The sequence below is a fragment of the Odocoileus virginianus genome, chromosome X (genome assembly GCF_023699985.2).
Source record: "Odocoileus virginianus isolate 20LAN1187 ecotype Illinois chromosome X, Ovbor_1.2, whole genome shotgun sequence".
NCBI lineage: Eukaryota > Metazoa > Chordata > Mammalia > Artiodactyla > Cervidae > Odocoileus > Odocoileus virginianus.
The window spans coordinates 36,458,719-36,482,116 of record NC_069708.1 but is presented as its reverse complement, the minus strand read 5'-3'; the positions used below and the strand labels follow the sequence as shown (position 1 = coordinate 36,482,116).

Below are 23,398 nucleotides of genomic sequence, written 5' to 3'. Positions count from 1 at the left end.
GGAACATTATTTATATTAAAATATAAATATGAAGCTAAATTGAGCATACTAAGCATTAAAAATGATAAAAATTATTGAAAAGAGGACTTACAATTTTGGAAGAGACATTTTCCCTGCCTCTAGGTTGCCAGGAGTTCAGCGTTGTAAGTTCAAACTGGTGATGCTGAGTGATGACATCATAAAGACTGTAAACAGCAGGAACTTAAAGGGATAAGACACAGTAATTACATTTTACAGTGCATAAGCGCTTCTGAAATCTATTCAATAACTTTAGATGTGTTCACACACAATGTTTCAAAGTTTGAACTGAGAGAATCAGTTTTTCATTGATTGAATCTATTTTTATTTTTTTAATTAGACTAAAATTGCTTTACAGTTTTTTTTAAACAGCCAAAATAATTTAAAACTTTAATTTCTGTAGTTTTTGACTAGGCATCTTAAAACAGTGAAAGGTGATGGTGGATTCCCATTTCTTTTTTTATTTATTTACTTATTTTTATTTTTATTTTTTTAATTTTTATTAGTTGGAGGATAATTACTTTACAATATTGTAGTGGCTTTTGTCATACATTGACATGAATTAGCCATGGATTTACATGTATTCCCAATCCCGATCCCCCCTCCCACCTCCCCCTCCACCCGTACCTCTTGGACTTCCCAGTGCACCAGCCCCGAGCACTTGTCTCATGCATCCAACCTGGCCTGGTGATCTGTTTCACCCTAGACAATATACATGATTCGATGCTGTTCTCTCGAAACATCCCACCCTCGCCTTCTCCCACAGAGTCAAACAAGTCTGTTCTATACATCTGTGTCTCTTTTTCAGTTTTGCATATAGGGTTATCATTACCATCTTTCTAAATTCCATATATATGTGTTAGTATACTCTAATGGTCTTTATCTTTCTGGCTTACTTCACTCTGTATAATGGGCTCCAGTTTCATCCATCTCATTAGAACTGATTCAAATGAATTCTTTTTAATGGCTGAGTAATATTCCATGGTGTATATGTACCATAGCTTCCTTATCCATTCGTCTGCTGATGGGCATCTAGGTTGCTTCCATGTCCTGGCTATTATAAACAGTGCTGCGATGAACATTGGGGTGCACGTGTCTCTTTCAGATCTGGTTTCCTCAGTGTGTATGGCCAGAAGTGGGATTGCTGGGTCATATGGCAGTTCTATTTCCAGTTTTTTAAGAAATCTCCACACTGTTTTCCATAGTGGCTGTACTAATTTGCATTCCCACCAACAGTGTAAGAGGGTTCCCTTTTCTCCACACCCTCTCCAGCATTTATTGCTTGTAGACTTTTGGATAGCAGCCATCCTGACTGGCGTGTAATGGTACCTCATTGTGGTTTTGATTTGCATTTCTCTGATAATGAGTGATGTTGAGCGTCTTTTCATGTGTTTTTTTGCCATCCGTATGTCTTCCTTGGAGAAATGTCTGTTGAGTTCTTTGGCCCACTTTTTGATTGGGTCATTTATTTTTCTGGAGTTGAGCTGCAGGAGTTGCTTGTATATTTTTGAGATTAATCCTTTGTCTGTTGCTTCGTTTTGCTATTATTTTCTCCCAATCTGAGGGCTGTCTTTTCATCTTGCTTATAGTTTCCTTTGTTGTGCAAAAGCTTTTAAGTTTCATTAGGTCCCATTTGTTTATTTTTGCTTTTGTTTCTAAAATTCTGGGATGTGGATCATAGAGAATCCTGCTGTGATTTATGTCGGAGAGTGTTTTGCCTATGTTCTCCTCTAGGAGTTTTATAGTTTCTGGTCTTACATTTAGATCTTTAATCCATTTTGAGTTTATTTTTGTGTATGGTGTTAGAAAGTGTCCTAGTTTCATTCTTTTACAGGTGGTTCACCAGTTTTCCCAGCACCACTTTTTTTTTTATTGTTTTCTTTTTGTTGTTGTTGTTGTTGTTTTTTTTTTCCATTTAATTTTATTCATTGGAGGCTAATTACTTTACAACATTGCAGTGGTTTTTGTCACACATTGAAATGAATTAGCCATGGATTTACATGTATTCCCCATCCCGGTCCCCCCTCCCACCTCCCTCTCCACCCCATCCCTCTGGGTCTTCCCAGTGCACCAGGCCCGAGCACTTGTCTCATGTATCCAACCTGGGCTGATGATCTGTTTCACCCTAGATATACATGTTTCGATGCTGTTCTCTTGAAACCTCCCACCCTCGCCTTCTCCCACAGAGTCCACAAGTCTGTTCTATACATCTGAGTCTCTTTTTCTGTTTTCCAGCATCACTTGTTAAAGAGGTTGTCTTTTTTCCATTGTATATCCTTGCCTCCTTTGTCGAAGGTAAGGTGACCATAGGTTCGTGGATTTATCTCTGGGTTTTCTATTCTGTTCCATTGATCTCTCTTTCTGTCTTTGTGCCAGTACCATACTGTCTTGATGACTGTGGCTTTGTAGTAGAGTCTGAAGTCAGGCCGGTTGATTCCTCCAGTTCCATTCTTCTTTCTCAAGGTTACTTTCGCTATTCGAGGTTTTTTGTATTTCCATACAAATTGTGAAATTATTTGTTCTAGTTCTGTGAAAAATACCGTTGGTAGTTTGATAGGGATTGCATTGAATCTATGGATTGCTTTGGGTAGTATAGTCATGTTGACAATATCGATTCTTCCAATCCATGAACACGGTATATTTCTCCATCTGTTTGTGTCCTCTTTGATTTCTTTCATCAGTGATTTATAGTTTTCTATGAATAGGTCTTTTGTTTCTTTAGGTAGATATACTCCTAAGTATTTTATTCTTTTTGCTGCAATGGTGAATGGTATTGTTTCCTTAATTTCTCTTTCTGTTTTCTCATTGTTAGTGTATAGGAATGCAAGACATTTCTGTGTGTTAATTTTATATCCTGCAAATTTGCTAAATTCGTTGATTAGCTCTAGTAATTTTCTGGTAGAGTCTTTAGGGTTTTCTATGTAGAGGATCATGTCATCTGCAAACAGAGAGAGTTTCACTTCTTCTTTTCCTGTCTGGATTCCTTTTACTTCTTCTTCTGCCCTGATTGCTGGTGGCCAACACTTCCAAAACTATGTTGAATAGTAGTGGTGAGAGTGGGCACCCTTGTCTTGTTCCTGATTTTAGGGGAAATGCTTTCAATTTTTCACCATTGAGGGTGATGCTTGCTGTGGGTTTGTCATATATAGCTTTTATTATGTTGAGGTATGTTCCTTCTATTCCTGCTTTCTGGAGAGTTTTAATCATAAATGGATGTTGAATTTTGTCAAAGGCTTTTTCTGCATCTGTTGAGATCATCATATGGTTTTTATCTTTCAATTTGTTAATGTGGTGTATTACATTGATTGATTTGTGGATATTAAAGAATCCTTGCATTCCTGGGATAAAGCCCACTTGGTCATGGTGTATGATTTTTTTAATATGTTGTTGTATTCTGTTTGCTAGAATTTTGTTAAGGATTTTTGCATCTATATTCATCACTGATATTGGCCTGTAGTTTTCTTTTTTTGTGGCATCTTTGTTTGGTTTTGGAATTAGGGTGATGGTGGCCTCATATAATGAGTTTGGAAGTTTACCTTCTTCTGCAATTTTCTGGAAGAGTTTGAGTAAGATAGGTGTTAGCTCTTCTCTAAGTTTTTGGTAGAATTCCTCTGTGAAGCCATCTGGACCTGGGCTTTTGTTTGCTGGAAGATTTCTGATTAGTTTCGATTTCCTTGCTTGTGATGAGTTTGTTAAGATCTTCTATTTCTTCCTGGTTCAGTTTTGGAAAGTTATACTTCTCTAAGAACTTGTCCATTTCTTCCAAGTTGTACCATTTTACTGGCATAGAGCTGCTGGTAGTAGTCTCTTATGATCCTTTGCATTTCAGTGATGTCTGTTGTGATCTCTCCATTTTCGTTTCTAATTTTGTTAATTTGGTTCTTCCCCCTTTGTTTCTTATTGAGTCTTGCTAATGGTTTGTCAATTTTGTTTATTTTTTTCAAAAACCAGCTTTTAGCTTTGTTGATTTTTGCTATGGTCTCTTTAGTTTTTTTGCATTTATTTCTGCCCTAATTTTTAAGATTTCTTTCCTTCTACTAACCCTGGGGTTCTTCATTTCTTCCTTCTCTAGTTGCTTTAGGTGTAGAGTTAGGTTATTTATTTGACTTTTTTCTTGTTTCTTGAAGTAGGACTGTAATGCTATGAATATTCCCCTTAGCACTTCTTTTACAGTGCCCCCTATTTTTTGGGTTGTTGTGTTTTCATTTTCATTCATTTCTATGCATATTTTGATTTCATTTTTGATTTCTTCTATGATTTGTTTCTTATTTAGAAGCATGTTGTTTAGCCTCCATATGTTTGAATTTTTAATAATTTTTCTTCCTGTAATTGAGATCTAATCTTACTGCACTGTGGTCAGAAAAGATGACTGGAATGATTTCAATTTTTTTGAATTTACCAAGACTAGATTTTTGTCCCAGGATGTGATCTATTCTGGAGAAGGCTCCGTATGCACTTGAGAAAAAGGTGAAGTTGATTGTTTTGGGGTGAAACGTCCTATAGATGTCAATAAGGTCGAGCTGGTCCATTGTGTCCTTTAAACTTTGTGTTTCCTTGTTCATTTTCTGTTTAGTTGATCTATCCATAGTTGTGAGTGGGGTATTAAAGTCTCCCACAATTATTGTGTTACTATTAATTTCCTCTTTCATACTCGTTAGTGTTTGCCTTACATATTGCGGTGCTCCTATGTTGGGTGCATATATATTTATAATTGTTATATCTTCTTCTTGGATTGATCCTTTGATCATTATGTAGTGTCCTTCTTTGTCTCTTTTCACAGCCTTTATTTGAAAGTCTATTTTATCTGATATGAGTATTGTGACTCCTGCTTTCTTTTGGTCTCCATTTGTGTGAAATATTTTTTTCCAGTCCTTCACTTTTAGTCTGTATGTGTCCCTTCTTTTGAGGTGTGTCTCTTGTAGACAGCATATATAGGGGTCTTGCTTTTGTATCCATTCAGCCAGCCTTTGTCTTTTGGTTGGGGCATTCAACCCATTTACATTTAAGGTAATTATTGATAGGTATTGTCCCGTTGCCATTTACTTTGTTGTTTGGGGTTCACGTTTATACCATCTTTCTGTGTTTCCTGTCTAGAGAAGATCCTTTAGCATTTGTTGAAGAGCTGGTTTGGTGGTGCTGAATTCTCTCAGCTTTTGTTTGTCTGTAAAGCTTTTGAGTTCTCCTTCATATCTGAATGAGACCTTTGCTGGGTAGAGTAATCTAGGTAGTAGGTTATTCTCTTTCATTACTTTAAGTATGTCCTGCCATTCCCTTCTTGCCTGAAGGGTTTCTATTGATAGATCAGCTGTTATCCTTATGGGAATCCCTTTGTGTCTTATTTGTTGTTTTTACCTTGTTGCTTTTAAAATTTGTTCTTTGTGTTTGATCTTTGTTAATTTGATTAATATGTGTCTTGGGGTGTTTCACCTTGGGTTTATCCTGTTTGGGACTCTCTGGGTTTCTTGGACTTGGGTGGCTATTTCCTTCCCCATTTTAGGGAAGTTTTCAGCTATTATCTCCTCGAGTAACTTCTCATGGCCTTTCTTTTTGTCTTCTTCTTCTGGGACTCCTATGATTCGAATGTTGGGGCGTTTCACATTGTCCTAGAGATCCCTGAGGTTGTCCTCATTTCTTTTGATTCTTTTTCATTTTTTCCTCTCTGCTTCACTTATTTCCACCATTTTATCTTCTACCTCACTTATCCTATCTTCTGTCTCCGTTATTCTACTCATGGCTCCCTCCATGGTGTTTTTTATCTCATTTATTGCATTATACATTTTTAATTGACTCTTTTTTTACTTCTTCTAGGTCCCTGTTAAACATTTCTTGCATCTTCTCAACCTTTGTCTCCAGGCTATTTATCTGTAACTTCATTTTGTTTTCAAGCTTTTGGATCATTTTTATTATCATTATTCTAAATTCTTTTTCAGGTAGATTCCCTATTTCCTCCTCTTTTGTTTGACTTGGTGGGCATTTTTCATGTTCCTTTACCTGTTGGGTATTTCTCTGCCTTTTCATCTTGTTTAGATTGCTGTGTCTGGAGTGGGCTTTCTGTATTCTGGTGGTCTGTGGTTCCTTTTTATTGTGGAGGTTTCACTCAGTGGGTGGGGTTGGACGTTTGGTTTGTCAAGGTTTCCTGCTTAGGGAAGCTTGTGTTAGCGTCCTGGTGCGTGGAATTGGATTTCTTCTCTCTGGAGTGCAATGGAGTGTCCAGTAATGAGTTCTGCGATGGGTCTATGTGTTAGGTGTGACTTTGGGCAGCCTGTATGTTGACACTCAGGTCTATGTTCCTGTTTTGCTAAAGAATTTGCGTGGTATGTCTTGTTCTGGAGCTTATTGGCTCTTGGGTGGTGGTTGGTTTTTGTGTAGGTATGGAGGCTTTTATGTTCCGTGTAGTCAGGAGTTTTCTGATTTTCTCAGGTTTTGGGTTTAAGTATCCTGCCTCTGGATTTCAGTTTTATTCTTCCAATAGTCTCAAGACTTCTCCAACTATACAGCACTAATAATAAAACTTCTAGGTTAATGGTGAAAAGATTCTCCACCATGAGAGAAAACCAGAGAGGTTCACAGAGTTACAAGAAGAATATGAGAGGGAGGAAGGAGATAGAGGTGAGCAGGAGGAGAGAAAGGGGGACTCAAGAGGATAGAGACAGATCTATGCAGTTATCTGTTCGCAAAGTGTTCTCCATAGCCCAGACACCCACAAAGATTCACAGAATTTGATTGGGAATAGAAGGGGAAAGGAGGAAATAGAGGTGTTCTGAGGTAGAAAACAGAGAGTCAAAAGTGGGAGAGAGTAATCAACACACTCCTGAGTAGAAATGGTAACTGAATATTGGATTCTTAAATGTCCAAAATTTATATCACATACTGAAAAACAAAGATTAAAAATCTAGTGTAGAGGTTAGACTCTTTGAAATACAATATTTAAAAACAAAAACAAAAACACACAATAAAATTTAGAAATATATATGAAGTTCAGTTTAAAAATAGGGCTTCTCTCGCTTTTTTTTTTTTGCAAGGTTATCGTGAAATGAAAATGAAAATTAAGGAATAATAGAGGAGTATTAGAGGACTTTAAAAGGAAGTAAGAGAGAAAAACAAGAAAAAGAAAAAAAAATTTTGTTTTTCCCTAATTAAAAAAATCGTAAAAATATATGAAAATGAAAGTTGTGGAGTAATGGGGGAGTAATAGGGAATTTTAAAAGAAAATAGAAGAGAAAAAATTTTAAAAAAGGAAAGAAAAAAAATTTATTTTAATTAAAAAAAATACATATATATCTAGGAATTTCTCTGGAGCTGTTGTGGTCAGTGTAGGTTCAGTTCAATTTCAGATAGCTCCTCTTTCCAGCTTACACTTCTCTATATCTTTAGGCCCCTTCCAGTGTAGTCGGTGTTACCTTCAGGGATTTTAATCTGTTGCACCGGTCCTTTCTGAAGCGGTTCCCTTTGTTTATTTGGCTTCTATTTGCCGTCTCTTCGGTGTCTAATTTCCGCCCTGACACAGGCTGGCAGAGGTGATCTCTTATTTAGGTTCCCTAGTTCAGTTCAGTCCTGCTACGGGGAAGGCGGGGCGCTGCAGACAGATACCGCTCTGTGTGGCTAGCACTCACCGTGTTCCGGCCACACTGGGTTTGCCCCGCTCACGGGTGTCTGTGCTTTCCTCGTCTACACTGCTCAGGTTCCCGGCTGCTCTATATGGAGCGGGCCCTTCGTTGAGTGCGGTTCCAGTTTTCGGGTACTCCACAAAAGCGCAGATTCGGTTGCACCTGCGTTTTGTGCCTTCCCCGGCCTGAGCGGCTCTGGCAGCCAGGGGCTTGGGCGCACTCTCCCCAGGTATGGCGCACCTTTTCCCTCCGCGGCCCCAGCTCGTGCAGGTCGGGTGCCTGCGGCTTGTGTTTGTTCTCAGGAGCCCGGCAGCAGATGTCAACTATCCAGAATCTCAGGAAGTTTTTAGATAGACACCTGAGGCCTGTTTGTCGTGTGGGAGTGGGTGGCTTCTCTGGGGCTGAGTTTTCCCCTTTCCCCTCCCCCCTGCCTCCTACCTCCAGCGGGGATGGGCCGTCTCTTCTCTGGAGTTTCTCAGTCCCTTTGTTTTGCGAACAGGCCAGCAGTGTGTTTGGGCCGGTTAACTTTCTCCCTTGCTATCCCACAGTTTAAAAGAGCTCCCTCTGATTGCTCTCAGGGCCTTCAGGCCCGGTCCTTACCCTAAGTAATGCTGCCCCTTCCTCTCCATCCCGCCCCCACTTGTTGGTGGCAGGTGCTGGCGTCTGGGGTACTTTTCTGCTGGGAGTTGCTTTTAGGCACGTAATCTGTGGACCTTATTTAATTTTTCTTCCCAGTTAGGTTGCCCTCCGAGATTCGAAAATTTCCCCCAGACCCGCCAGTGCGAGGGTTTCCTGGTGATTGGAAACTTCCTCTATTAAAACTCCCTTCCCGGGATGGGACTCCATCCCTAGCTCTTTTGTCTCCCTTTTTATCTTTTATATTTTGTCCTACCTCCCTTCGAAGACAATGGGTTGCTTTTCTGGGTGCTTGATGTCCTCTGCTAGCGATCAGAAGTTGTTTTGTGAAATTTGCTCAGCGTTCAATTGTTCTTTCGATGAATTTGTAGGGGAGAAAGTGGTCTCCCCATCCTATTCCTCCGCCATCTTGGCTCCTCCCCCTGCTTTACAGTTTTGTGTTGATTTCTGCCCTACAACAACACAAATCAGCCATAATTATACATATATCACCCCCATCTTGACCCTCCCAAACTTCTCCCTATCTCACCCCTCTAGGCCATCACAGAACTCCAGGCTGGGCTCCATGTGTTATACAGCAACTTCTCACCAGTTATCTATTTTACAATTGGTAGTGTATATATGTCAATGCTACTTTCTCCATTCGTTCCACTCTCTCCTTCCCCGACTGTATCCACAGATGCATTTTCTAAATCTATGTCTCCATTCCTTTCCTGCAAATAAGTTCATCAATAACATTTTCTGAAATTCCATATATATGTGTTAATATACAATATTTGTTTTTCTCTTTCTGACTGACTTCACTTGGTATAACAGGCTCTAGGTTCATCCACCTCACTGGAACTGACTCAAATTCATTATTTTTTTATGGTTGAATAATATTGCATTGTATATATGTATACCACTTCTGCTTTATCCATTCATCTGTAGATGGACATCTAGGTTGTTTTCATGTTCTGGCTACTGTAAATGGTGATGCAATGAATATCGGGGTACTTATGTCTTTTAGAATTGTGACCTTCTCAGAGTATAGTCCCTGTAGTGGGACTTCTAAGTCATCTGGCAGATTTATTCTTTGACCCATCTCATAGAGTAATGGAAATAAAAATAAAACAAACAAATGGAATCTAATTAAACTGAAATGTTTTCTCACAGCAAAGGAAATGACAAACAAGATTAAAAAACAATCCTCAGAACAGGAGAAAATAATTGCAAGTGAAACAACTGACAAGTGATTCATCTCCAAAACATAGAAGCAGCTCAAACAACTCAAAATCAGAAAGAAAAGAAACCAGCTCAATCAAAAAGTGGGCAAAAGATCTAGGCACACATTTCTCCAAAGAAGACATACAAACGACCAATAAACACATGCAAAGATGCTAAACCTCACTAATTACTAAAGAAATGCAAATCAAAATTACAGTGAGGTATCACCTCACACCAGTCAGAATGGCCATCATCAAAAAAATCTACAAACAGTAAATGCTGAAGAGGATAGGCAGAAAAGGGAACCCTCCTACACATTAGGTGAGAATGTAAACTGATAGAGTCATTATGAAGAACAGTATGGAGATTACTTAAACTAGAAATGAATCTGATTGCTTAAGAAACAGCTAATTGCTTGATTTCAGTTTATTTTAACATGAGTTTTGAACTTGTATATGTCCACACAAATCTGTGTACCTGTATACGTGTGTGTGCATGAGAGATATATGGGCCGAAAGGAAAATACAAGAATATTCCTCTCTAAAGAGCAACTGTAATGTGTACATTTTCTGCACGTTTAGTCTCCTTTTCCTCCAAAATTATATATATGCTTGCAGAGATTATCCTCAAAAAATACTTGAATATAGTTTATTCTTAGATATATAAATTAAGCAAAGGTAAAATGCCTGTTAAAATAGTACCAAAGAGTATGAAAAACGTTTTTTTTTTTTTTCCTCTCCAAATCTGAACAAAACTGTTGGTTATGGACAGAGTTACGTTAGAACAACTTATCAAATTGTACTTGATAGGAAATTTACAAATGTGAACTTTTCATCAAATGAAAACTTGTGCAGTAGGTAAGGATATGTACAGATATAATTGTCTCTTATCTATCCTAGGTAAACATAAGTGAGCATCATTTTGGCCCTGGGAGGAAGAGAAATTCATTAGCTATTCTCATTAGTTTTTTTTTTTTTTTGCTAATTTGTCATTGAATTTTTCATTATTTTTAAATTAATTTATTTATTTTAATTGGAAGCTAATTACTTTATAATATTATAGTGGTTTTTGCCCAACATTGACATGAATAAGCCATGGGAGTACATGTGTCACCCATCCCCAAATCCCCTCCCACCTCCCTCCCCATCCCACCCATCAGGGTCATCCCAGCACACTGGTCCTGAGCACCCTGTCTCACGCATCGAACCTGGACTGGCGATCTATTTCACATATGGTACTATAAATGTTTCAATGCTATTCTCTAAAATCATCCCACCCTCATCTTCTCCAACAGAGTCCAAAATTCTGTTCTTTACATCTGTGTCTCTTTTGCTGTCACAAATATAGGGTCATCATTACCATCTTTCTAAATTCCATATATATGCATTAATATACTGTATTGGTGTTTTCCTTACTGACTTACTTCACTCTGTACAATAGACTCCAGTTTCATCCACCTCATTAAGACTGATTCAAATGCATTTTTTAAAAAAGCTGAGTAATATTCCATTGTGTATATATACCCCAGGTTTCTTATTCATTCATCTGCCGATGGACATCTACGTTGCTTCCATGTCCTAGCTATTTTAAACAGTGCTGTGATGAATGGGTTACATGTGTCTCTTTCATTTTTGGTTTCCTCAGTGTGTATGCCCAGCAGTGGGATTGATGGGTCGTATGGCAGTACTGTTTCCAGTTTTTTAAGGAATCTCCACCCTGTTCAGTTATTAGTTTCTTTCTTTAACAACATTCACAGGCAGACTGTCAGGAGATCACATCTTCAACTGAACTTAAAGATCTCATCTACCTTCTCCTCTATTCTGATACTCCCTGTCACCCTGTTTCGTTATTATTTCCCATAGCACTTATTACCTTCTTTATAACTTATTTATTGCTTATCTCCAACGACTAGAATATAAGGTCCACAAAGACAGTGATTTTTTTTTGTCTATTTTATTTACTTATGTATCCCCAGTGCCTAGCACAGTGATGGCATGCAAAATTTTTTATTGAATGAAAAAATAAATGCTACAATTTGAACTAATATTATGTAAGGAAATGTTGGCTCTCTCAGTTGCTTTCTTTCACTATGGAAGCATCATTAAAGTCTGAGTCACTTAAAAGCTGAGACTGAAATGTTCAAGTTCTGTCAATATAGGTTCTGTTATCTACTACTTATACACCAAGTTGGCCATTTATTTTGAGCCAGAATTTATGACTATGCTGCATTTTCACTTTGCACTGGTCTCCAGCTGACCCTGGTGATGAAGATGGAAATACTTTGAAGAGGTGTACTGGGAGTCCCCGGAGAGGGAAGTAGCAACCCACTCCAGTATTTTTGCCTGGAAAATCCCATGGATAGAGGAACCTGGTAGGCTACAGTCTATGGGGTCACAAAGAGTTGGACACGACTGAGCATATACACGTTCACACACGTGAAAGCTTCCCAGGTGGCCTAAATGGAAAAGAATGCATCTGCCAATGCAGGTAGATGTAAGAGACGTGGGTTCAACCCTTGGGTCAGGATGATCTCCTAGAGGAGGGGACAGCAAATCACTCCAGTATTCTTGCCTGGAGAATTCCATGGACAGAAGAGCCTGGCAAGTTGCAGCCCATAGGGTCGCATAGAGTAAAACAAAACTGAAGTGATTTTGCACACAAGAACTCGGAAGCAAAAAAAAAAAAAATTAAATTGGGATTCAGGAGACCAGTGTTCAAATGTTGATCTTTGTCACTAATATGGTAGCCTTGGACAATCTAATTAAATTTCCTCTAGGGTCTCAATGTGTAATAGGGATGGACCAAATAACTGGTTTACCTGGCATGACATAGACTGTTAAGGATGTAGGAAGGTAGTAATAGAGTCATCCAGAGCTATATTCCACATTTCAAAAACGGAATTAGTTTGAATCTTGTGTTGATAAATCCTATGTAAAAGAAAGAAATTTGAATGCTTTGCATATAAAATATTAGCCCAATAAGGTAATATCTCTATTTCATATTGATGAGACCTTCTGATTGGCAAACCTATGTAATGAAGATAAATGTTAATACTATAACTTAAAGGTAAAAAATAAAATCTGAAATGTCTCTTCCACCTATTCTTATCATACCCAGGAAGCTCCAGTAGGTTAAAAAGAGTTGGATATATTTCCATCGACTCTTATATTTTAATTACTCATGGATGTTACAAGTGAAGATGAACACTTAAAGGTTTGTCAAAATAAACCTTGAGGGGAGTCAATAATCTGAATAAACTTGGAGCAAATTAAAAGGGGGTAAAGTGTTATGTGAAATGAGCCAATAATCTTATGTTTCCTGGAACATGAAAAGCAAGCTCTACGTGTGTATGTGTGCATGCATGCGTCCAGTTGTGTCGGACTCATTGTGACCCCATAGACTATACCCTGCCAAGCTCCTCTGTCCATGAAATCTTCCAGGCAAAATTACTGGAGTGGGTTGCCATTTCCTACTCCAGGGTATCTTCTGGAACCAGGGTCTAACCTGCATCTCCTCTGCCTTCTGCACTGGCAGGCAGGTTCTTTACCACTAGCACCACCTGGGAAGTCCAAGCCTTATATTAAGTTTTGGCTATGTCTGTTTTTTTTTTTTTTTTTTTTGCTATTGTTGTTGTTCATAATTTAATCTCCTGTGCCTAGCAGAGTGTTGCTTCAGAGTAGATGATCACCAAAGATTTGTTGAATGCATAGATGTGTAAGAGACTGTATGAGGAGGAAAGAGTTTAGTAAAGTAAAGGGCTGAGAGGCTACAACTTAAATAGTACAAAAGTGGATATTTTTATAGCTCCTGAGTGACATTTAATACTAAAGTAGGTGAAAGTGAGTCTTTCAGTCGTGTCTGACTCTGCAATCTCATGGACTATACAGTCCATGGAATTCCCCAGGCAAGAATACTGGAGTGGGTAGCCGTTCCCTTCTCCAGGGGATTTTTCCAACCCAGGGATCAAACCCAGGTCTTCCACATTGCAGGTGGATTATTTACCAGCTTAAGCCATAAGGAAAGCCCAAGAATACTAGAGTGGGTGGCTTATCCCTTCTCCAGGGGATCTTCCTTACCCAGGAATTGAGCCAGGATCTCCTGCATTGCGAGTGGATTCTTTACCAACTGAGCTACCAGGGAAGCTAAAGTAGGTTTGTGTTGCAATTATTGTGGTCTTCTATAGATTTAGATAGTCTTATTTGAAACATGTGCTCAGAGATTCTCATTTTCAAAGTACTATAAACACATGCATCCACAGACACAATTGTGAATCACATATCAGAAGAACTTATTAAAAAAAAGGCAATTTTCTAAAGCTGATGAGAAAACTTTACTAAATGTTATATTTATATGTAAGACCCCAAACAACAAAATGGGTTTAAATTTTAAGAAGACAACTGAATATCATTGACAAAATTCATTACATACTTATTGTGATTTTTCAAATGGAAACATATCAAAAAGGCAACAGAATCAGAAAATTTAAAAAGCAACATCCAGGCACTACTTTTTATGGCTATTCTTATCAATACAAATGCTAAATATGAAATTCCCATATTTCAGTAGGTGAGTATGTGTATCCAAACTATTCATTCAATCATTTTTTCTGCTAGTCCTCTCATATCCTTGATATCTATTCCCCCACTGAAAAATGCTGTCATAGACTTTATAGGTTGCCTATCCACTTTACCCCTTATTTTTTTCAGAATGTAATAATAACTGCTCTAACATTGCATGCTAGTTTATAAATTCTTCCAGTGTTTGTCCCTTTTTCTTAAATAGTTGTCAACTTAAAAAATACACAATGTGAGAGCTGAAAGTTATGTTTTATTGAAGACAAAATGAAGACTGCAACTCTGGGGACAGCACTTCAGATAACTCTGAGAAACTGCTCCAAAGAGGCAAAGGGGAATATCAGTATACATGTGGTTTCTGTGAAGAGGAATACATACAATCAAGCATATATTTTTTACAGAAAGTTTCTGCTAGTCTTGTGAAGCATTAGAGATACCAAGGAGTATTTCATGCAAAGATGGGCTTGATAAAGGACAGAAATGGTATGGACCTAACAGAAGCAGAAGATATAAAGAATAGGTGGCAAGAATACATAGAAGAACTATACAAAAAATATCTTCACGACCCAGATAATCACGATGATGTGATCATTCACCTAGAGCCAGACATCCTGGAATGTGATGTCAAGTGGGCCTCAGGAAGCATTGCTACGAACAAAGCTAGTGGAGGTGATGGAATTCCAGTTGAGTTATTTCAAATCCTGAAAGATGAAGCTGTGAAAGTGCTACACTCAATATGCCAGCAAATTTAGAAAACTCAGCAGTGGCCACAGGACTGGAAAAGGTCAGTTTTCATTTCAATCGCTAAGAAAGCCAATCCCAAAGAATGCTCAAACTACTGCTCAATTGCACTCATCTCACACACTAGTAAAGTAATGCTCAAAATTCTCCAAGCTAGGCTTCAGCAATATGTGAACCATGAACTTCCAGATGCTCAAGCTGGTTTTAGAAAAAGCAGAGGAACCAGAGATCAAATTGTCAGCATCTGTTGGATCATCGAAAAAGCAAGAGAGTTCCAGGAAAACATCTATTTTTGCTTTATTGACTATGCCAAAGCCTTTGACTGTGTGGATCACATTAAACTGTGGAAAATTCTGAAAGAGATGGGAGTACCAGATCACCTGACCTGCCTCTTGAGAAACCTATATGCATGTAAGGAAGCAACAGTTAGAACTGGACATGGAACCACAGACTGGTTCCAAATAGGAAAAGGAGTACGTCGAGTCTGTATACTGTCACCATGCTTATTTAACTTATATGTAGAGTACATCATGGGAAATGCTGGGCTGGAAGAAGCACAAGCTGGAATCAAGATTGCTGAGAGAAATATCAATGACCTCAGATATGCAGATGACACCACCCTTATGGCAGAAAGTGAAGAGGAACTAAAAAGTCTCTTGAGGAAAGTGAAAGAGGAGAGTGAAAAAGTTGGCTTAAAGTTCAACATTCAGAAAACTAAGATCATGGCATCTGGTCCCATCACTTCATGGGAAATAGATGGGGAACAGTGGAAACAGTGTCAGATTTTATTTTGGGGGGGGGGCTGCAAAATCACTACAGATGGTGATTGCAGCCATGAAATTAAAAGACGCTTACTCCTTGGAAGGAAAGTCATGCCTAACCTAGATAGCATATTAAAAAGCAGAGACATTACTTTGCCAACAAAGGTCCATCTGGTCAAGGCTATGGTTTTTCCAGTGGTCATGTATGAATGTGACAGTTGGACTGTGAAGAAAGCTGAGCACCGAAGAATTGATGCTTTTGAACTGTGGTGTTGGAGAAGACTCTTGAGAGCCCCTTGGACTGCAAGGAGATCCAACCAGTCCATCCTAAAGGAGGTCAGTCCTGGGTGTTCAATGGAAGGACTGATGTTGAAGCTGAAACTCCAATACTTTGACCACCTTATGCAAAGAGTTGACTCATTGGAAAAGACCCTGATGCTGGAAGGGATTGGGGGCAAGAGGAGAAGGCGACGACAGAGGATTAGATGGCTGGATGGCATCACCAACTTGATGGGCATGAGTTTGAGCAAACTCTGGGAGTTTGTGATGGATAGGGAGGCCTGGCGTGCTGTGATTCATGGGGTCCCAAAGAGTCCAACGTGACTGAGCGACTGATATGAACTGAACTGATCTGAAGTTTTATTGGAGATTCAGTCACATATGGTAATGTAAGTAACAAAACAGGCCTGTTTGGTAAAACAGGCAAAATACAAATAATGCAATAACAATTAAGCCAAGAGCTTCCAATAGCTATTGCCCAGTATATTTTCAGGTCATCTGACTTAGTCTATTATGTACCAATCTTTGTCTTCCAAGAAATTATATATCAACACTGTCCAAAAGGCTCCCAGTGTAATTTCCTACTGTTGCTATTCTGGTTATCCTTGTGTGCATGCTAAGCCACTTCAGTCATGCTAGACTTTTTGTGACTTTATGGACCATAGACCTCCAGGTTACTTTGCGCATGGGATTCTCCTGGAAGGAATGCTGGATTAGATTGCCATGTCCTCTATAAGTGGATCCTCCTGAGTCAGGGCTTGAACCCGCATCTTCCACATTTCCTGCATTGGTGGGCAAGTTCTTTAACACTAACACCACAACAATTTAACTATTCTTAAGATAAAGGAAGGTCTTAAAACTTAAATGTACACCCATAGTTTATTCATGTCAATGTATGGTGGAAACCACTAAAATATTTTAAAGTATTTAGCCTCCAATTAAAATTAATTAATTAATTAAAAAAATCTCAAATGGCCACAGATTGGTGTTAACTACATGAATCCATCCCTTACTGGAACTGGATTCCCACAACTACTTGGATGACTTTTTGCTTGTTGCTTTGTTTGAGGTTGAATAAATTTAGAGAAAAATTCATATTTATGGCCATGGTCAGAGCAGGTATTAATCTCTGACTAGGTGACAGGAACCCAGTAATATCAAAATGCCACCAGAAAATTACTAGACCTAGCCAATGAATATAGTAAAGTTACAGGATATAAAATTAATACACATATATCCCTTGCATTCCTATACACTAACAATGAAAAAGTAGAAATAGAAATTAAGGAAACAATCCCATTCACCATTGCAACAAAAAGAATACAATACTTAAGAATAAATTTTCTTAAAAAGACCTGTATACAGAAAACTATAAAACACTAATGAAAGAAATAAATGATGGCACAAATAAAAGGAGAAATATACCATGTTCTTGCCCTGGAATTAAATTGACTTGGGCTATAATTAAAATGACTACTACCCAAAGCAATCTATAGTTTCGATGCAATCTCTATCAAACTACCTATGGTATTTAGCAGAAGTAGAACAAATAATTCCACAATTTGTATGGAAACACAAAAAGACCCTGAATAGCCTAAGCAACTTGAGAAAGAAGAATGTAACTGGAAGAATCAACTTTCCCCACTTAAGTCTATACTACAAAGCTATAGTCATCAAGAGAGTATGGTACTGGCACAAAGCAAAAATACAGAAAAAAATGGAACAAACTAGAAATCCTGGAGATAAAATCAAGCACCTATGGACACCTTATCTTTTATAAAGGAGGCCAAAATACAGAATGCAGAAAAGACAGTCTCTTTAAGTGGTGCTGAGAAAACTGGTCAAGCATGTGCAGAAGAATGAATTTAGAACACTTTCCAACATGATCCACAAAAATAAACTCAAAATGTATTAAAGTCCCATATGTAAGACCAAAAACTATAAAACTCTTAGAGGAAAACATAGGCAGAACACTCTCTGACATAAATCACAGCAAGATCTTCTATGACCCACCTCCCAGAGGAATGGAAATAAAAATAAACAACTGGGATCTAATTAAACTTAAGTGCTTTTGCACAATGAAGAAAACTATAAGCAAGGTGAAAAGACAGCCTTCAGAATGGGAGAAAATAACAGCAAATGAAATAGCTGTCAAATAATTAATCTCAAAAATATACAAGCTGTTCATGCAGTTCAATACTAGAAAAATGAACAACCAATCAAAAAGTGGGCAGAAGACCTAAATGGGAAGAAGATATACAGATGGCTAATAAACATATGAAAAGATGTTCAACATCACTCATTAATAGAGAAATGCAAATCAAAACCACAATGAATTGTTATCTCACACCAGTCAGAATGGCTATTATCCAAAAGTCTACAAACAACAAATATTTAAGAAAATGTCAAGAATAGGGAAATTTCTTACACTGCTGATAGGAATGCAAACTGATAAAACCACTATGGAGAACAGTAAGAAGACTCCTTAAAAAACTAGAAATAAAGCTAACATACAACCCATCAATACCCCCAAGGACACCAGAATTGAAAAGACACATGTACACCAATGTTCATTTCCCAGCATTATCTACAATAATTAGGACATGAAAGCAACCTACATGTCAATAGGCAGATGAATGGATAGGAAGTTGTGGCACATATACACAATGGAACATTACTTGGCTATTAAAAAGAACACATTTGTGTCAGTTTTAATGAGGTGAATGAACGAACCAATTATACAGAGTGAAATAAGTCAGAAAGAGAAAGTTATTTTTATTGTTCAGTTATTCAGTTGTGTTTGACTCTTGGCAATCCCATGGACTTCAGCACACTAGGCTTCCCCGTCCTTCACCATCTCCCAGAGTTTGCTCGAACTCATGTCCATTGAGTCGGTGATGCCATCCAGCCAACTCATCTTTTGTCGACCCTTCTCCTCCTGCCTTCAATCTTTCCCAGAATCAGGGATTTTTCCAATGAGTCAGCTCTTCCCACCAGGTGGCCAAGGTATTGGAGCTTCAGCTTCAGCATCAGTCCTTCCAATGAATAGTCGAAATTTATTTCCTTTTGGATTGACTGGTTTGATCTCTTTGCAGTTCAAGGGACTCTCAAAAATTTTCTCTAACACCACAGTTGGAAAACAATTCTTTGACACTCAGCCTTCTTTATAGTCCAACTCTTACATCTGTACATGACTACTGGAAAAACCATAGCTTTGACTATACAGACCTTTGTCAGCAAAGCAATGCCTCTGCTTTTTAATATGGTGTCTATGTTTGTAATAGCTTTTCTTCCAAGGAGCAAGAGTCTTTTAGTTTTATGACTGCAGTCACCATCTGTAGTTGATTTTGGAGCCCAAGAAAATAAAGTATTATATTAAAGAGAAAGATTATATATTAAAGTATATATTCAGAATCTAGAAAGATGGTATCAATCATCTGATGTACAGGGCAGCAAAGTAGACACAGACATAAAGAACAGACTTTTGGACTCAGTTGAAGAGAAAAGGGTGGGATGATTTGAGAGAATTGCATTGAAACATATGCATTGCCAAATGTCAATAGATAACCTGTGTGAATTTGATGTATGAAGCAGGGCACACAAAGTCGCTGCTCTGTGACAACCTGGAGGGATAGGGTGGGGAGGGTGGGGACACATTTCAGGATCGAGGGGACATACATATACCTATGGTCGATTTACATTGATATATGGCAAAAACTATCACAAGATTGTAAAGTAATTAACCTCCAATTAAACATATAAATTAAGAATAAAACAAAATTTTAAAAAAGACTAACCTGAACATGACTAGACTTTTTTCTTCTAAAATAAAATTTTTAGAGATCTTCCAAATAGAGCCTTGGAGTGGAGAAATCCACCAAGGCAATCTAGAAGTACCAGAAACAGGTAACTGGCTACAATTGAACAACTGGTTTGATTTTTTTAAGTTATATTTTCTTTTGTTTATCTCCAAAATCTTTCATTAATATAAATATCTCTCTGATTCTTTCATTTATTTTTATTGAATGATAATTGTTTTGCAGAATTTTGCTGTTTTCTGCCAAAGCTCAACATGAAGCAGTCATGTGTGTGTGTGTGTTAGTCACTCAGTTATGTCCGACTCTTTGTGAACCCATGGACTATAGCCCACCAGGCTCCTCAGTCCATGGAATTCTCCAGGCAAGAATACCGGAGTGGGTTGCCATTTACTTTTCCATGAATCAGTCATAGGTATACGTATATCCCCTCCCTTTTGAAGCTCCCTGCCATCTCCCTCCCCATCCCACCCCTTGAGGTAGATACAGAGCCCTTGTTTGAGTGTCCTGAGCCATACAGCAAATTCCCATTGACTATCTATTTTACATATGGCAATGTAAGTTTCCATGTTACTCTTTCCATACATCTCACTCTCCCCTCCCCTTTCCCCATGTCCATAATTCTATTCTCTATGTCTGTTTCTCCATTGCTGCCCTGTAAGTAAATTCTTCAGTTCCATTTTTCTAGATTCTGAATATATGTGTTAGAATACAGTATATAACCTTCTCTTTCTGACTCATTTCACTCTGTATAATAGGTTCTATGTTCATCCGCCTTATCAGAACTGATTCAAATGTGTTCCTTTTTATGGATGAGTAATATTCCATTGTGTGTATGTACCAGGACTTCTTTATCCATTCATATGTTGATGGACATCTAGGTTGCTTCCATGTTCTAGCTATTATAAATAGTGCTGCAATGAACAATGGGACACATATATATCTTTCAGTTTTGGTTTCCTCAGGGTATATGCCTAGGAGTGGGATTGCTGGGTCACAGGGTGGTTTTATTCCTAATTTTTTTTTAAGGAACCTTAATACCATCTTCCATGGTGGATGTATCAGTTTACATTCCTACCAACAATGCAAGAGCATTCCCATTTCTCCAACTCTCTCCAGCATCTATTGTATATAGACTTTTTGATGATGGCCATTCTGACCGGTGAGAGGTGATATCTCATTGTGTTTTAATTTGCATTTCTCTAATGATGAGTGATTTTGAGCATCTTTTCATGTGTTTATTAGCCATCTGTATGGCTTCTTTGGAGAAATGTCTGTTTAGGTCTTTCCCCCACTTTTTGATTGTGTTGTTTGTTTTCCTGGTATTGAGTTGTATGAGCTGCTTGTATATTTTGGAAATTAATCCTTTGTCAGTTGTTTCATTTGCTATTATTTTCTCCCATTCTGAGGGTTGTCTTTTCACCTTGCTTATAGTTTCCTTTGCTGTGCAAAAGCATTTAAGTTTAACCAGGTCCCACTTGTTTAATTTTGTTTTTATTTCTGTTACTCTAGGAAGTGGGTCATAGAGGATCTTGTTTTGATTTGTGTCGTCGAGTATTCTGCCTATGTTTTCCTCTTAGAGTTTTATAGTTTCTGGTCTTACTTTTGTGTCTTTAATCCATTTTGAGTTTCTCTCTGTATATGGTGTCAGGAAGTGTTCTAATGTCTTTCTTTGACATGTAGCTGTCCAATTTTCCCAGCACCATTTATTGAAGAGGCTGTCTTTGCCCCATTGCATATTCTTGCCTCCTTTGTGAAAAACAAGGTGCCCATAGGTGCATGGGTTTATTTTTGGGCTTTCTATCTTGTTCCATTGGTCTATATTTCTGTTTTTGTGACAGTACCTTACTGTCTTGATGACTGTAGTTTTGTAGCATTATCTGAAGTCAGGAAGGTTAATACCTCCAGCTCCATTCTTCTTTCTCAAGATGGCTTTGGCTATTCGGGGTCTTTTGTGTTTCCATATGAATTGTGAAATTTTTTGTTCTAGTTTTGTGAAAAATGCCATTGGTGATTTGATAGGGACTGCATTAAATCTGTAGATTTCATTTGGTAGCATAGTCATTTTCACAATATTAATTCTTCCTACCCAAGAACATGGAATATCTCTCCATCTGTTTATGTCATTTTTGATTTCTTTCATTAGTGTCTTACAATTCTATGTGTACAGTTCTTTTGTCTCCTTAGGTTAGTTTATTCTTAGATATTTAATTCTTTTTTTTTTTTTTTTTGCAGTGGGGAATGAAATTATTTCCTTAATTGCTCTTCCTGATTTTTAATTGTTACTATATAGAAATGCAAGTGATTTATGTGTATTGATATTGTATCCTGCAACTTCGCTATATTCAATGATTAGATCTAGTAATTTTCTGATACTATCTTTACGGTTTTCTATGTAAAGTATTATGTCATCTGCAAACAATGAGAGCTTTCCTTCTTCATTTCTGATCTGGATTCCTCTAATTTTGTTTTCTTCTCTGATTTCTGTTACTAGGACTTCCACAACTATGTTGAATAATAGTGGTGAAAGTGGACACCATTGTCTTGTTCCTGACCTTAGGGGGAATGCGTTCAATTTTTTTGCCATTGAGAATAATGTTTTCTGTAGGCTTCTCATATATGGCCTTTATTATGTTGAGGTAGGTTTCTTCTATGAACATTTTTTGAAGAGTTTTAATCATAAATAGGTGCTGAATTTTGTCAAAGGCTTTTTCTGCATCTATTGAGATTATCTTATGGTTTTTATCTTTCAATTTGTTAATATGGTGTATCACATTGATTGAATTCAATATATTGAAGAATCCTTGCATCCCTGGAATAAACCCAACTTGATCATAGTGTATGAGCTTTCTGATGTGTTGCTGAATTATGTTTGCTAAAATTCTGTTGACGATTTTTGCATCTATGTTTATCAGTGATATTGGCCTGTACTTTTCATTTTTGTGTTGTCTTTGGTTTTGGTATCAGGGTGATGGTGGCCTCGTAGAATGAGTTTGGAAGTATTCTTTCCTCTGCAATTTTTTGAAAGAGTTTTAGAAAGAGAGGTGTTAGCTCTTCCCTAAATGTTAGATAGAATTCTCCTGTGAAGCCATCTGGTTCTGGGCTCTGTTTTCTGGGAGTTTTTTTTTTTTTTTATTATTATTACAGATTCAATTTCGATGCTTGTAATTGGGTTGTTCATAATTTCTATTTCTTCCTGGTTCGGTCTTGGAAGATTGAACTTTTCTAAGAATCTTTCCATTTCTTCCAGGCTATCTATTTTTTTGCCATTTTTTTTCATCATAGTCTCTTTTAATCCTTTGTATTTCTGCATTGTCCGTTGTAACTGCTCCTTTTTCATTTCTAAGTTTGTTGATTTGATCCTTCTCTCTTTTTTTCTTGATGAGTCAGGGTAAGGGTTTGTCAGTTTTGTTTATCTTCTCAAAAAACCAGCTTTAATTTTACTAACTTTTAGCATTGTTTATTTCATTTTTTCAATTTATTTCTGCTTGGATCTTTATTATTTCTTTCCTTCTACTACTTTTGGGATTTTTTTGGTTCTTCTTTTTCCAGTTGTTTTAGGTGTAAACTTAGGCTGTCCATTCGAAGTTTTTCTTGTTTCTTGAGGTAGGATTGTATTGCTATAAACTTCCATCTTAGAACTGTTTTTGCTGCAGCCCACAGGTTTTGAGTTATCGTGTTTTCATTGTCATTTGTTTCTAGAAATTTTTAAATTTCCCTTTTTATTTCTTCAGTAACATGTTGGTTATTTATAAACATTC

The 23,398-nt window shown here is 37.6% G+C and overlaps 1 protein-coding gene across 1 annotated transcript in view; it reads right to left on the bottom strand.

Annotated features, from left to right (window-relative positions):
* Positions 1–169, bottom strand: part of CYLC1 (cylicin 1) — a 62,125-nt gene extending 61,956 nt beyond the window's left edge. Inside the window, exon 1 of the mRNA XM_070461767.1 lies at positions 92–169. Coding sequence (XP_070317868.1) covers positions 92–108 — 17 coding nt within the window. The 5' untranslated portion in view covers positions 109–169. The remainder of the gene's footprint in view (positions 1–91) is intronic.
* Between the last annotated feature and the right edge of the window lie 23,229 nt (positions 170–23,398).